The sequence below is a fragment of the Pyxicephalus adspersus genome, chromosome 2, assembly GCF_032062135.1.
Source record: "Pyxicephalus adspersus chromosome 2, UCB_Pads_2.0, whole genome shotgun sequence".
NCBI classification, from domain to species: Eukaryota; Metazoa; Chordata; class Amphibia; order Anura; family Pyxicephalidae; genus Pyxicephalus; species Pyxicephalus adspersus.
The window spans coordinates 108,390,177-108,402,689 of record NC_092859.1 but is presented as its reverse complement, the minus strand read 5'-3'; the positions used below and the strand labels follow the sequence as shown (position 1 = coordinate 108,402,689).

General features: G+C 37.2%; 1 protein-coding gene across 2 annotated transcripts; it reads right to left on the bottom strand.

Moving 5' to 3' along the window:
* Window positions 1–122: 122 nt before the first annotated feature.
* NUDT5 (nudix hydrolase 5) lies at window positions 123–11,629 on the bottom strand. 2 transcript variants are annotated; one of them, XM_072401772.1, is made up of 10 exons: window positions 11,537–11,629; window positions 10,480–10,546; window positions 9,699–9,766; window positions 7,514–7,566; window positions 7,295–7,402; window positions 6,954–7,049; window positions 6,299–6,400; window positions 5,180–5,188; window positions 5,015–5,068; window positions 123–2,125 (listed from the first exon to the last, which is right to left on the bottom strand). In XM_072401772.1, exons 2-10 carry the CDS (start codon window positions 10,540–10,542, stop codon window positions 2,016–2,018), a joined length of 663 nt encoding a protein of 220 aa, XP_072257873.1. In that variant the 5' UTR covers window positions 10,543–10,546; window positions 11,537–11,629; the 3' UTR covers window positions 123–2,015. The 2 variants fall into 2 exon arrangements, with proteins under 2 accessions (XP_072257873.1, XP_072257872.1); XM_072401771.1 differs by lacking the exon at window positions 5,180–5,188.
* Between the last annotated feature and the right edge of the window lie 884 nt (window positions 11,630–12,513).

Here is a 12,513-nt window from a genome sequence, read left to right as displayed (position 1 = left end):
GAATTGTATTACTTGAAAAAGTCAACTGCCTTCTAATATATGTTCAAGGAAAGATTCTTGAATGTTGCTAAAGTCTTTTTTTTTATGTTTGTCTTAGAAGTAAGAAACACACAAAAGCCAACTTCCAGCAATTAGTTTATTATTAAAATGATCAAAACGAGTGCATTAAGGATATATTAGACAGTATGAAGGAAAGGCTCCAATACTAAGGACCGGTTTATAATGCCATGTTACAGTTCATAGTATTAGGAGGTAGAAGTGATATTATCAAAGTATATAGATGAGTAAAACATGAAGCAGCTGCCACATAATTTTGGTTCATTTTCCTTTACCTGATTATCTCAAACATAAGCCTATGACATAACTTGGTAATTGGAACTAAACCCACAAACCTATTTTCAAGTAATGGATATATCAGGATATATGCCTACAGGTTTGTAGCTTGATCCTACAAAGCAGATCTCACCAGACACAAAGTAAAATGTTTACTTTCCTAAATAGATTACTTCTAGGTAAGTGTCATGGAAACCTTTTTTCAGGTCCCAATTCATGTATTTAATATATTACAAATCCTACTGGTTACTACAAATGATTCAACTCTTTAAAACTGACAGCTTTTGTTTTCACCCAGTCCCAAAGCTGGTGCAGAGCACAAATATAATGCATCATTGTACATTATAAATGTACAGTTTCCTATGTAATACATATTAGTTTTTTTTTTTTTTTAAATTAGCTCCTTAGTGTATCAAACCAGCAATATCTAGATTCCTGACAGATGACTAGGGTGCCTAGAAAGGTAGAAAGAAAAGTCTCTATGCAGACTCCAGGCATTTACCTATTTTCCAGTTTAGTAAAAAAGGTTTAAATCTGTTATACAGATGGCAGAAAGTTTAATTCAAAATGGTACAAAACTCTTGAATGGGTAAGTTTTAGTGCAAATAAACTGTAACCGATTCCAGCTGTTTGTGCTCAAAAGGCACAATAACGCTGTAAATGCTATTGAAAAGCAATCTCTTAGCCATGTCCAATTATTTCTCAGTGCGAACATATGTGCCATTCAAGGAAAACTAAATAATACAGAAATTACATTATGATTTGCTTTCTTATGGCTAATTTGCACTATTGGAATATTTTATTTCAATGAGAAAGACATGGATAGACAAAAGTGTTACTGGGTAGGAACACACCTACATTTTGAAAGCTCCTCACAGTATGTCCTTCATTTTCATTGTACAGCTGTTCAGACAAGTAAAAGGCAACACCTTATGCTATGAAAATGTAAAATACATATTTATTCAAATAGTCAATATAATGATTTTAGATTGGATGTCTTTTGGGCATAGTGAAGACAACACACTGAAGGCAGTTCCTTTTAAAAACCATCTTTAGAGATCACTAACTCCTCTAACAATGAAATGCTTCATTAATACCTGAGTAAATGCACAGATATGATGAAAGATATAATAAGGCTGATTTACCTAATTTGTTGGACTTCCCATAAAATAAATTGTGTGATCACTTACTTTAATTAGCAAATCATGTAAAAAAAACATATTCTTTGAAGTCATTTCATCTGTACATGATTGTATCATTGAAGTGAATATTATTTTATTGTGTGAAGATTCTTTGCTCCTTTAAAAATTCTTCCTAAATCAGCCCAGGTATTACCAAAGTGTACAGCAGCTTCCAGGAGAAGAATATACAAACATCACTATTTAACCCTGAATCTTCCTAATTTACAAGCATGTGATTTTTGCATGACCAGTAAGAAGTAAAATCAATGTCTACAATAATGCTCTGGTCCATTTTCAAGATGAATGCTTTAAGAAGTTGCATATTCAAGTGTTCTCAAAGTTGTATTTTAATGTTTGTTTTTGAGATAAAGAAATAAGTGTGCTAAAAGGCTGGAATATAGAAAAAATAAAATGTGACCCTTGCAGTGTTGCTGCTGTTGTGTAATCAAAGATGTAAACATAGGTGGCCAGTTTGGGAATGTGGGTTTCAAACAAGCTGTCCTAACCCTTTAAGAATGGCAGTTCGAAAGGTTTAGCAACAGCGTGTTCCAGGGCCAAAGCATATGTGTAGACTCTTGCATCAACCACCAGCTTCTCCTTTGCCACCATCTCTGTAAAAACACAAACATGCTGTTAATTAACATACAGCCAAGAATAAAGGACTAACAAACATGGAAGGATTTCCTTTAGCTAGATTACACAGACAGAGTATAAACATAGAAAGTTTTTTCTTCATTTAAACTGATCAGGGGCTAATTTAATTTATTCTTTTTTCTTGTTGTGGTCATTTAGGAGCCAGTCATGAATAGGCTTGTATAATAATGATTAGAAATGCTTAGGCTCACTGTTAAAAGTTGACTTTTTAAAGTTAACCACCCCACTTGTATCCCTCGGTCCTGGATAAGTTTCATGCTGCCTGTTGGCCATCTCATCACAGATGGCTGATAAGTTTCTGAAATGCAACCTGGATAAAACAGAAATCAATGTCTTCCCCACTCATTTTCAAAAGTCTTCCCTGACATCTTTCTAAATAAGGTTATTCAACCCACCTCTCTGGCACATTGTCTCCTTATTCCACACTCGCCACATTCAAAACATCACCAGCGCAGCATCTCCAAAATACACCCCTACCTGTCCGCAGAGACCACCAATCTTCTAGTACATGCCCCCCATCATCTATGGACTAGAACATCTTTTTTCCTGGCATTCCACTAACCAGATTCTCCCCTCTACAATCTTTCATGAATGCTGCATAGATTCAAATTCATATATTTTCTTTCCTTGATATAAAAAGAAATGTAGCATGAAGTTGTCTGAACATAAATTTTCTAATATATTTACTTATTCATATTTTTAATTTTTTCTTTGATTCATTAAGTGTAGGTAACCTTTTAACCATATGGAAATATGTTTTCTCAAGACATTTTTGAAAATCACATTGAAAATCCCAGCCTTATAACAAGTTATCTGTATTACTGTTTACTCAATAACTTTATTTTTAGTATGTCTGACCCATCAAACGGTGATAGTGCCAACTAAATATTACATGGTAATGCTTATTTGTTTAACAGGTTTGAATAAAACATGTCTGAATATTTTAAATTTAGGGGCTAGGCATTGCTCTAAAAGCTCAAACATTTTACAAATGTGCAATCTCCTTTCAGCTCTACTAACAACTGTATATTCCAAATCCTGCTTTACCGCATACAAGTTGATCGGGTAGTTTTGTTAGAGTTTAAAGAAGATTGCAAGTAAATCAAGAGCATAGCGCTTATTTTTAGGGCCCTTTCACATCTTTCTATAACAGTTCGCTGCAACATGCACATATGTGTAATGCATGTTAAAATGTTAAGACCATTCCAAATATATGGGCTGGCAATGCACCCTAACATCCTAAATACAAACATGAGTTGTTTTCCCAAATCATCCCACAGGACCAGAGATTTGGCATCCCCTCCAACAAAAACAGAAAATAGATCAAAAAGTTCTTCTTCTAAACTTCAGTTTGTAGTAGTAGGAGGCTCAGCTAGTTTTGACTGAAGTGCACGCACCCCCTTTTCTCTTCTTGGGGGCAAATAAAATCAAATTGCCCCCCTTCCCCCAGTCTCTTCCTTCTTATGGGCAGAAGGAGGCCTAGGGCCTGCACCTGGGGATGCTCAGTACTGGGAGACTTCTTTCTTGGGGGCAGGCAAAGCTAAGTCCATTGGATGTGAAGGGCTTGTCTCCATGTGTGTATGGAGTAAGGTTACTTCCTTGGCACTGAAGCTCCTAGCTCAGAGACTTCCTAGTTGCATGACAAAATGGGAAGTGCTTCCTGGCGATTCTTCTTGCCGAGTCTGCTACAAAGGATGGCTTTATACTGGAAGAGTATTTGGAGCTATTTTTATAGCTTTCTTTAAGTGTGCAGACAGTGTACAATAACTTCATTCTAAGTTTGAAGCAGAAAGTTAGTCAGTACTATTAAAAGTACCCCCCAAACCTCCTTCTCCTTCTGTCTAGTGTCCTTTAGTACTTGTGAGGTTGCCAGTACAGGCATGATAGAGAAAAGATCTTGCTACTTATCCTACTTATCCTTACCCCTCGTCTCTATAGCTCATACTCCACAGACATGTTGTACACATGTTATATTGTTTGTTGCTGTATATTGTTTGCATGCAACCCTTCCGTCTCCCATTGGTTGAAATCATAACAGCCTGCTCTACTGTGTTAACAGTGAACTCTGGGTAAGCCTAAAATCTACTACATACTTCCTAATGCTAATCTAATCTCCGAAACAAGTTTCTTTTTCCCTTTGTTAACAGTTCTTCTCTGTCAGTTCTGAATGCACAATAAATCACAAACCTCCTTTGTATTGCTCTAATCTCCTGTAGGCACATGGCTGACATAGGAGATACAACCATGTAATACCATGGCAAACTGAAATGCTTTGGGAATCAATAGTTTGTGAATTTAGCAGTAGTCTAATAGAAGTAAACACTATCACAGCAAAATGTGTAAACCTCAGCAAGCACAGGGGCTCTTTAGCTTACAAACCTTTCACTCACACACTGCATCAGCACAGGTATTCCTGAATTGACTGCATTTGCATGCAGACCACACTAGGAAGTTCCCAAACATGAGGCTGAGACTATGAATCCCCAGCACAGATAGGCACCAGTCAGAAAGTGAGGTTGGTTCAAGATATCTGCTTCAGCTTCTAATGTACATGTGTGCAAAAAACGAAAGCAAAGATTGGAGTTCACCTTTAATTGCTTACCTTTACTCTATACAACAATGGAAACCTCAAAAACCCAATCATATAGAAAAACTCCAGCAGATCATCTTCTGCCTTTTTTCCACGGTTACACTACTGCTCTGTGCACCCACATCTTACCAGAAGTGGCCAACAGAGCAGTGTGGAAAGGACCAGGCAAGAAAAAAAACAAAAAAAAAAAAAAAAAAAAACTTGTAAATCATCTGCTAGAGATCATAAATAAAATTTAAAAAAGAAAAGAATATACCATCAATGCGCTTGCGCAGGTCTTGTTTTGGTATTAAAATAGTTTCTGTGAATTCTGGAAAAAAAGTGAAATAGAAATTTAGCATTCCAGTTTGCAAAATCTTTTTGCATGGTATTGACTGACACTAATTAAAGGAAAAAAAAAAACAAGATAAAAATGACTTACCTCCATCCGCTAAGCAAAACAGGGCAAGATAAATATAAAAACAAAAAAAAATTATTATTTGGTTCAACTGCTAACAGATCAAAACAATCACTCACAAAACAAATGTTTTTTTTTATCCTGAAAACATTCCCTGTACTGGGATACCTAATATAATTGCAGTCTTCAATAAAAATGGCACAACATATTACAAAGATATAGCAACTGCTACAGCAAATTAGAGAGCACTGACATATTGTAAATGGGATACAGATGTTATAAAGTAAAATACACTTCTAAAGAGATGCAGAAATGCATTCTTTCATATATAAACAAATGCATGCTGTCTTGTCTCTCCTCTATTTTGCCCCCTTTTTTTCTGGACAAGCTGCTGATATTACCTTAAACATACAAACAAATAGGGCCTGATTTATTAAAACTCTCCAAGGCTGGAAAGGATACACTTTCATCAATAAAGCTGTATGATCCAGCAAACCTGGAATGAATTTCATCAAAGTAATTTGCTATTTGATAGCAAATGTTTTGAATCCTGGACTAGATCCATTCCAGGTTTGCTGGATCACCCAGTATCCTCTCCAGCCTTTGAGAGCTTTAATAAATCAGGCCCTTTGCAACTTATCAACCAGAGGCATTTAATATTATTAAAATTTTATTACACATACGCACCTGAAAATCACAAGATAAGGTACAGAAGAAACAGTTATTCATTTTTAATTAGAATAAGTGCATTTTAACAAAATGCTGTATATTGAGAATTTACCATAAAGGCTTTATAACTTAAAAATCTGATTATACCAACTTCTTAAAGTTTAACAAAACCATGTTGTGCAAGGAGCTAGATGATTAGATATAAATTGGGGTAGCTACACAGATTTTAGAAATGTAATAGATCCGGCTTCTTAGGATTTCGAACCTGTTTTTGTAGCGTTAATGAAAATGCCAGCAGGAACTAGGTTAAAGGTAAAGAGGTAAATAATAGAACTGGAAAGCACCCCTGATTTCATAACAACTGTGTACAAATGAAATGTAACTATTCAGGTTTATTTTACTACATTTCAGACCTTTCATTTATCCACTTTTCCATCTAATCAGATGTTTTTGATTTGATTAAAGTTTGCTTACCAAGCTTGGGTTTAGGTTTGAAATTTGCAAATTCTTCGCCATTTATGTGCACAGTTACAACATACGTTGTACAATTTGACAATCCGGGATCCAAACAAGACACTAAGCATGTGATTGAGAGAACAAGCACAAATTAATAAAATTAAACTTAAGTCAGTTTCCTATGCAAGTCTATCTTAAAGAAAAGTACATCCTTTACCACAATATATATATTATTTTCAGGACTAAATACAAAAATAAAAATTTCATCTAGTCAGGTAAACATAAAATATTGCATATGAACAGATCATATTTTCACAAGGTACAGTCAGGTGGAGCTGTTAGTGCCTGCCCACAGCTTTGAACACCACTGTTTTGCGATATCGAGCTGAAAAAAACTCATACAAAGTTTTACATTTCTGCCATATTGGATCCTGGCACCCTGGCTGTGCTTTGCTTCCAACTGCTGATCCTTATGCCACCAAACATGTGGGGACTAAGCATCTGACACACTTAGAAGGTTGCTGAATGATGTTAGCAACATTATCAATGCAAACATGTTGCAGATACCTGTACAGGTAAGTAAAAAGTGTGTGCCTTTGTCAACTTTTAAAAATGATCAAAAAGAAATTTTACAATCAGTCAATTATCAGAGAAGAAAAAAAGTTTAACACACCCGGAGAGCATTCAACGACTTCACCTTTGTAACCAGTTTCTTCCTCCAGTTCTCGAAGTGCTGCTTGTTCTGCAGTCTCGTTCTCATCAATTAGGCCTGACAAGAGGAACCCATTTTACTAATGAAAATAAGTTAGTAAAAACTATGTGTCCTTGTGTGCGATTTAACACTATTAAGGTTTCTGGTATCCACTAGAATATAAATTGCACAGAAATTAATGAAATCATAGCAGTACACATATGCTACCTAGCTGAATGAATGGCTAACATTCTGGACCACATCTAGAAATTTTAGTTACTGGGTTTAGATCTACCCAATAGGTCTTACAACATAAAACTCACCTGCAGGGAATTCCAGGCAGTAGCAGCCTAAAGGAGGCCGAAACTGTTTTATTAGCACCATACAATCATAATGAAGAGTTCTCAGCAGTACTGGTATTATTGCTACACCTGTTGAACAACAAAAATGAAATTATAAAAATGTTGTGTATACAACAAAATTGTGTCCTTTATTATTTACAGATAAAAAGACTCAGCTACAAAAAAAAAAAAACTGCTCACCGTCTGCATCATTTCCTTCTCTTCTAGTTGTACGTTTTACAGTTTCCCATGTTCTGATTGAAAAGAAAATGCAACAAATGAACACCTAAAACTAATAAGTGGATGTCAAGCTAAATCATTGTTTTTGGATAGTGTAGTAAAGGGTTAAAACACTTGTCTGCTTTTTTTTTTTGCTTCCCAAGGAGTCATTGCCCACTGAACACACAAGCTTTAAATCTGTTTTACACAATGTGCAGCTATTTTACAATAGTAAATAGCTAATAGTACCTAGGGCATTATTAAATCTCTGAATGTACTACTTTTGATTAAAGGAAGCTGCTCTTAAGTGTTGTAAAATGATTTGGTGAACATGGCACTCAAAAATAATCACACAGCCTGATGGTATGCATGTTCACTTGTGATTCGAACACTGACTTGCACTCTTTTATCCAAGCAGAATTAATTTCATACCTTCATGGTACATCAGAAACCCTGACACAGCCTTTCTAAATACACAACTTATTGTTCATTGTCAAACGTAGTCTTTATATATCTTAGGAAAGTTCTCTTTACACAGTTGACGGCTGAGCAAGTTTAACCTACAGAATATTCATTGGAAGTTTCAGTTTATCACTGTTTGTTGTTTCTTATTAGATATGCTTTATAAAATGTGTAAAAAGAAACAAACATACTGTAGGGATAAGCCTACGTTTTGAAGAATAACACATACCTAACTTAAAAGTACATCAATAATAATAAAAAAGACTGTTCTACCAATACCCATATGGGATACATTACCACCACCAGTACAGAATGTTGACATTTCTAGTGTGATACAATAATTAATTTCATACTAAAACACAATCCGGTTCAGCAGACTAGTGTGTGATAGTATCTGTAAAATCCATTGCAGCCAGTAAATCTCAATCATTATTTTTAGAGCAAAGTAAATCAAACAAACCCCTGGCTGTGATGAGCACTACCATCCACTTTTCACCCAGTTTTTATAATTTTTTTGCCATACTTGCTTATATCCGAATATGCTTTTGGGTATATTGCTTGTCAGATGCTTCAAGAAAAGCGCACACATCTAATAATAGGTCAAGTACTAATTTACCGGCAGTTCTTAAATTTTAATTCAGACAATCTTATTATAAAAGGAATAACATAAAAACAGCCTAAAACTCAACCTACAACAGCCTATAGCTATGTTGTAGATTAATAACAAAAACAAAAAACTGCTAGATATCAAACTGAAACGAAAACAATTTTTCTTTCTCTTCTGTGTGGTCTACCTAAAGCATATGCGTATCTAACCCTATCTTATATTTCTTTCTCATGATCAATAATTATTACTATTATTATTACACAGTATTTATATAGCGCCAACATATTACACAGCGCTTTAGTCATATCACTAGCTGTCTCACAGTGAGGCTCACAATCTAATGTCCCTGCCATAGTCATATGTCATTAACACAGTCTAACGTCAACGTTTTGTGAAAAAAGCCAATTTTGTTTGTGTTTTTTTTTTTCAACACCCTTTTGAAAAAAAAAAAAGGTGCAGCACCACCCCTTTAATTCTTGATTGCATTAATTTTGTGAATGCGCAGTGAGATCAGCACTTTTTTTCCCAATCTATTTCACCCGATCATGCGCCTGTGCAGTGCAAGATCAGGTGACGCAGGAAGAAGAACCCGGAAGATGAGGGATGATGTTGGCACCCGGCTCCCTCTGCACCGGGCTGAAGACAGATACCGGGACGACCATTCCGATCAATAGACTGCTCTGCGGGATTGAAGGTAAGAGTGATTTCTTTGCTTTGGGTTTACTTCCACTTTAACCTAACTACATGTTGTGAAATTGATTTATTACTTGTTCATTCTGAGGATTTATGCAGTAGGCAATAAATGTAGCCCATTTGTGCAGAACACCCCAGTGAGTGGGTCTGATTTATTAAAGTGCTTTAAGACTGGATAAGATGGACTTACCTCAGGAAAACCTTGGTGATCCAGCACGCCTGGAATGGGCCAAGATTAAAAACATTTCCAAGCTAATGGCAACTGACTTTTAAGAAATACATACTTACTTTAAATATAAGCACCTATGGGTGCAGGGAGCAATGGATGCAGAGCTGATAAACATTAGTTAGTGATAAATAAATGAATACATTAATATTGTAGAAGAGCTGGAACCTGACACCAACCTGGTTTTTCCTTCATGGTCCACATATGTGGTTTCCTCAAGCTGCACCCATTTTCCTTTTATTAATGTCTAAAGCAAAAACAGAATGTACCATAAACTGACAACAGCGAAGTACAACCAAAAGCAAAAAAAAAATCATCAATCCATCTAAAGGCCATTTAGGAATATGAAAAATAGGTTCTGCAACACTTGAATGACCTGTATGGTTGTCTATTGACAAGTCAGCCTAGTCAGGTTTAATATATATAACACAAAAGGTTTCCCAGCTGTGAAAGCTGCTCTCCAAATAGTCATTTGAAACAGTGGTTGCCAACCGGAGGTCCGTGAGAAAATCTTGGTGGTCAGCAGAAAAATTACCCTTACAGTTACTTTTTCCTTCTCCTGATCCCGCTGATCACTTCCCCCCTATGGACACAATTTTTGTTACATCCACAGCCATGCGCTACTGTCCCCCCAAGATGTTTAGCAAGCAGGTCTCTGCGATGGGATAGTGACGGGTTCTGGTATTATGACATCACTGTGGGGGAAGTTTCTCCCCTTTGAGCGACACACGGCTCCCGGCGCATGCGCAGGATTGAAAATTATTGATTTTAGTGGTCTGTGAGGTCCAAAGGGTTGGCGACCACTGACTAAACATGTTGAATTGAAATGGTAAAACTAAAAATGTTATGTGGTGCAACACAGGATAGTAGGTAGTGTCAATCAAAGAAGAAATCTCCATCATAAGATTGATGTTGAAATATCAAATACATGAAAACATGCAATAACAATGGAAAATGTACCTCTTCCTTTATGATGGTGTCTTTTCTAGGTGTTGATGCAGCTTCTGAATTTTGATTTTCCATTTTTCTGGACAAAAAAAAAAAAAAAAATTAACTATTCTTTGCTTGCCAAACATTGTAGCAGAAAGACAACTTTGAATTTAAAAACTTCAAAACACATACACACATATATATATATATATAAACACATACACACACCCCAAAAGGAAATCATTGTATACAGCAGTGGTTGATCTCTATGTATGCTCTTTAGATTATTAACCACAAAAGTTCAGGAAGAATACTGATCTCCTAGATTGTAAGCTCTTCAGAGCAGGGTTCTCTCCTCCTCCTGTGTCACTGTTTGTATCTGTCATTTGCAACCCCTATTTATTGTACAGCGCTGCATAATATGTTGGCGCTATATGATTAATACAAATGATAGACAGATACTGACAGACACAGGAGGAGGAGAGGACCCTTGCCCCGAAGAGCTTACAATCTAGTAGGATTTGATTTATTAGTGTTCTCCTATTTTTCTTGAGCCTATTACTATTTCTAAGCTGAATCCAGAGGGCAGCAGGAAATGTCAGCATTCTCTTTCTTTCCATCTCACAGGCGTACGGTGCTTTTCTTGTGTCTGGGTCCCTTTATGAGGTCAGTAAAGACATTCTCATTAAACAAAAAGCATGGTGGTGATCAGAATTAAGCCAATCAGGATTTGTAGTATACCAGTATGAAATGAATCGAGAGGGCCCCAGCAATGGCTGTCCTGGAATAAAGGAGCAGATTGAATATTGTGCTGCTATCCTCTTGTAAAGCTTTAATACCACAGCCACCTAATTGTACAGGATTTAGGAGCCTTCTATATGAATGACAGGGACATTACTAGGGGCACCCCTACCCCTCACTATGCACAGCATGAACATTACATATGCTGCAAGTATCTCTCAGAACAAAGTGAGAAAACAAATATCAGGATGAATAAACATTCACCCAGCTGAGGTCAGTGATACAGCCAAGCTGCAGAGAGTTGGCAGTCATCCCACATACTGGCAGCCCGCCCTCCTGACCTTACCTGTACAGCTACACCCCAGGAGCGATACTCAGGTGTGCACAGAACAAACAGCATGCAGCACCCTGACCACACCCACTAACAGACCACTCCCCCGCCACATGACATGGGCCGCCCACTTACCAATAAGCGGCAGAACCTCGGAGCGTTCCAAGCCTCACTTTAGAAAGAACTACAGCAATTCCCTTCTGTGATAAAGTAGTGTAGTGTTATATGAAAACGAGGCGTGAAACGCAAATGTCACATGACAGTGAATTTAGTTGTTTAGAAGAGGTTCTCCCTCCAGAGTCCCTAATCTAGCCAGCTCAGTAGCGAGTCAACTAGAATGGAGTTGTTTAGAGGAAGGCTCCCCCTAGAGGGAATAATCCAGCCAGCTCTATAAGGGGAGACCGCTAGAATGGAGTTGTTTAGAGGAGGGCTCCCCCTAGAGGGCATAATCCAGCCATTTTTATAGGGGAACGACAAAATGTAGTTGTTTAGAGGAGCGCTCCCTCTAGAGGGCATAATCCAGCCAGCTCTATAAAGAGAACGCTAGAATGGAGTTGATTAGAGGAGGACTCCCCCTAGAGGTCGTAATCTAGCCAGCTCTATGGGGAGAATGCTGGAATGGAGTTGTTTAGAGGCAGGAGTTGGAATGGGGCACTTTGTCCCTTACCTAACAAGGACACAGAGAAGGAGGAGAGGGGCAGCTGTGTGCCCTGTATGGACCATAACCAATATGTACCCCTCAAATTACCCTGTTAGAACCAGGGGGTACTATATGCCTTTGTGACTGAGGTACTGTAGATTAGGTTTAATCTGATACTGTATCTTTCCTTATTTGGCTGCTAAACTGATCAGACACAGTGGCCTATCTCCCACTGACAATAAATGTTTTGCAATGTTTTTTCATAGCTCCGTGAAAGCTTTAACTCCCAATACCTTCATTGAGGCTATGCCTAGGTTATAGAGAAGCCTTGCTCAACTTGTGGCAACCTAGA